General features: G+C 31.5%; 1 protein-coding gene across 1 annotated transcript; it reads right to left on the reverse strand.

Moving 5' to 3' along the window:
- Nucleotides 1-1423: 1423 nt before the first annotated feature.
- Nucleotides 1424-3176, reverse strand: LOC133825506 (uncharacterized). The gene is made up of 2 exons (XM_062258436.1): nt 2995-3176; nt 1424-1669 (listed from the first exon to the last, which is right to left on the reverse strand). The coding sequence occupies exons 1-2, from the start codon at nt 3112-3114 to the stop codon at nt 1424-1426; spliced, it is 366 nt and encodes a 121-aa protein (XP_062114420.1). The 5' UTR covers nt 3115-3176.
- Between the last annotated feature and the right edge of the window lie 633 nt (nt 3177-3809).

Genomic DNA, 3809 nt, shown 5'->3' on the forward strand with positions numbered 1-3809 from the left:
ATTTGATGAAACAATATGGCATTACACATAAAGTCTCAACACCATATCACCCACAAACTAGTGGTCAAGTTGAAGTGTCTAATAGGGAAGTTAAGCACATTTTAGAAAAAACTGTGAATCCAAGTAGGAAAGATTGGTCCTTAAGACTCACTGATGCATTATGGGTGAATCGTACTGCGTACAAAACACCCATTGGCATGTCACCCTACAAACTTGTGTATGGGAAGGCGTGCCATTTACCTGTTGAATTAGAACATAGAGCCTTTTGGGCGATTAAGCAGTTAAACTTTTCTTTAGACAAGGCAGGTGAGAAACGAAAACTTCAACTAAATGAACTAGACGAAATTAGGAATGATGCATATGACTATTCAAAAAAATATAAGGATCGTATGAAATTTTACCATGACAAAAATATTTTGAGAAAAGATTTTTCTCCAGGTCAGAAAGTCCTTTTATACAACTCTCGTTTGCATTTATTCCCGGGAAAGTTACGCTCTAGGTGGTCTGGTCCTTACATTGTTCGTATTGTTTTTCCACATGGAGCTATTGAAATTGAAAATCCTAAAAATGGTGATATATTTAAAGTTAATGGACAAAAATTAAAACCATTTTTAGAATTAAAAACTGAAGAAGTGGATGAGATCCTCCTTGAGAACCCTGTTACCATTCTCTTGGACTCCTATTTGATCTTGTTCACTTTTGTTTTATTTGTTTTGTTTGTTTTATGTGTGATTTAATTTTTTTTGTTGTATCTTCTACTCTCTTAGCAGTGCACCATATCGAGGTACGACCATTCTAAACTCTAAACTCTTGTCAATTTTAATTTATAGTTATATTTTGGCACATTGAGGACAATGCTTCAATTAAGTTTGGGGGTATCAAGTTTATATGGTTATTATCATTAAGGAGAGTATGATTTATTGTGTTTATCCTTTGCGTTGTTTTTTATTTTTATGTTTTGTGTATAACACTTTAGTATAACACATTTTTTGTGTTATACTACAATTTAATATAACATAGTTTTTGTGTTATATAATGAAGTTTGCATAACAAAATTCTATAAAAAGTGTTATTGTAATAGATATTATAACACATTTTTCGTATTATTTTAATATTTAGATAAGTTTAAATTCTCATTATATATTCATTTATATAACACTAATTTATTCAATTATATTTTTATTTTTTATTTATATAATTAAAATTAGTTTTCTAATATATACTAGCATCATCAAATGAACTTGATTTTCAAATAACAAAAAGTAAAAAGCATTCAACATTGTATTAACAATCCACAAATTAGTTTAAAACATTCAACACTGTCATCAAATTATATTATAGCTCCCATGAGGCAAAGACCCGAAAACTCAAACCAATAAATCTTAAATCACATGGTAAAACTAACATGCTATACAATTTCCAATCAACATACAAGACAATGAGTATCTATCCTAATAACCACCAATCTAGTGCCAAATATTCGATACTGTTGACTTCCGCAAATATCATATTTATCCAGATAATGAGATTTCAGGAAACATTGCACCCATGGTGGATATCTAGCATCTTCCACCACTTGCTTTCCATCATCATTTGTAGCCACTCCAAGCAATGCATTTTGCTTCTTCGTCAGTACATCAATGCCAGGTTGATCACCAAAAAACTTGTTCTGCCACAAGTTGAAAATAATACAATCAATTGAAGATAACAATAGTAAGGGTGTAAAATAAGAGTAATGCAGGTGACATTTTACATAATAATAATAAAATTGCACAGCCAGCCATATGACTTCAAATGACAGGTTCTATTTCGAAAAGGAAATATATATATATATGCAACATTATGTGGTGCAAGATTTTGGTATGAAACATGTGTCCCTAGCAAATTCTAGATTATAAATAAATAAATAAAATAACATAGAATGCAGTGTGACAAAGAGAAGAATAAGTTTTTCTAATGGCAAAATCATTTTTCAATGCACTAGAAGTTCCAAATTTTATTTTGTCAGTCTGCTGGAGGAGAGCATAATGCAGTTAAAACATGTTCCACGTGTGTTTTTAACAGAACAATTTCTCTATAGCCAAAAGAAAAGAGCAAAAGAAAGTATAGCAGGGGACAACATCAATGGTTCAGTTAATATCATTGTTATAGAAAAGTATTAAGATTAAAAATAAAGGATAAAAGAATAATCATTGAAAAATCCAGGACCCAGATTAAGAGTAGAATTATAAATTATAAAACAGAAAATTTACAACATAAAGTCTGTAAATCTGTATAACCTGAGACTACAATAGTCCAAAGGAGTAAAGTTGGATAGCTTTCAGAAAAAGGAATTTGAGTTACTGACCAGGGATCTTATAAAGTGCATTCACTTTTTGTATCTACATGACAGGTACCATATCAAGAAAATGTACTAATGTAAGCTCTCCCATGAGTTATGAGGACATTACCAGGCTTGTGTAGGCTGTCAACATAAATATCTTAATGAATTATTTCGAATCAATTTCAGAATTTCTTTTTTCAGTTCCAACAGTGTTTAAAATACCTTTTTTAATCAAACATTCTGAAGTTAAAAATTGATATTGCTACTATAACCCACCAGATAATTGTTGCTAAAAAAAATTAGCATCTAATTCATTACATACAGAAAGAAATATCACGTATGCAGCCAGAAAAAACTGGTGCATACAGGGTGGCATGCTTTACTAGACTATATGCAATAGAGACAAGAAATCTAGGACCCAGATAAGAGCCAACAAAATTTTAAGTTTCATGGTCTCAGAACATTCCTAGCTTTTTTTTTTAGAGGCATTAACATCATGAGTTCTACGTTTTCTTAACCAATCTCAAGCTTTTGTCCAAATAGAAGAGCCACATAACTCAAAATATTATATTGTAATTTAATCTAATATTTTGTATCCATTCATGATAAGCACCCAATTAATGAATAAACTACATTTATACAAAGCAAAAAGAAAAAGGAAAAAGACTCACATCTGGAACAACAATCCGAGCATCAGAGTTCTCAATCAGTGGGGCATTAGATGAAAAGCTTCGATTTCCAGCGCTGGCAATGAACTGTGGCTGCTCAGAATTCGAACCTGTCACTGCCATTTTCCCTTTTTCTCAACTTTAGTTGCACTTACAAGGCTGGAACTGTCAGAAGGAAATGAAAACTAATCAAAACTCCATTTTTATGTGATAGAAATTACAACGCAATAATTAATAAGAAAGAAAGAAAGAAAAACTTAAAAAATCATGACTTTTGAGTTAAAACGATAAGGACATATCAACGTATAATAAATATATATGTATATATATATGTGATTTTCCTCTATTATGTGCTTAAAACCCAGATAACAAGAAAACTAAAATTAAATTTGGGCATTTTTTTTCATTCAAAGCAATGGCTTAATACCTAGATAAGAAAAACTCATAAATTCCAAAAAAAGACTTTCTTCCACTGTATTCTGGACAGCCAAGCGTATATATATAGATATTGTATAGTATATAAATTAATAAAGTAAGAATTATTACGTTCGTGCTCGCCCCATTTGCCATCAGAAGGAGCTTTGTACAGCATCCTGCCTAGTGGGGTAAATTGATCAACTGGCACATCTTCAGCAGGAATACCCAGTTCATCTAATAGCTTCCTCTGTGCGGCATTCCTTGCTCCTAGTGTACCATAAAGACGTGACATAACACCCAAAAAGAATTGTGCAGATCAAATTTTACTTACAATTATATTTTGTATCATGACCAACAACCTGGTCATTCTCATCCACTAGAATGCATCTACAGAAAGTTCA

The sequence above is a fragment of the Humulus lupulus genome, chromosome 3 (assembly GCF_963169125.1).
Source record: "Humulus lupulus chromosome 3, drHumLupu1.1, whole genome shotgun sequence".
Taxonomy (NCBI): domain Eukaryota; kingdom Viridiplantae; phylum Streptophyta; class Magnoliopsida; order Rosales; family Cannabaceae; genus Humulus; species Humulus lupulus.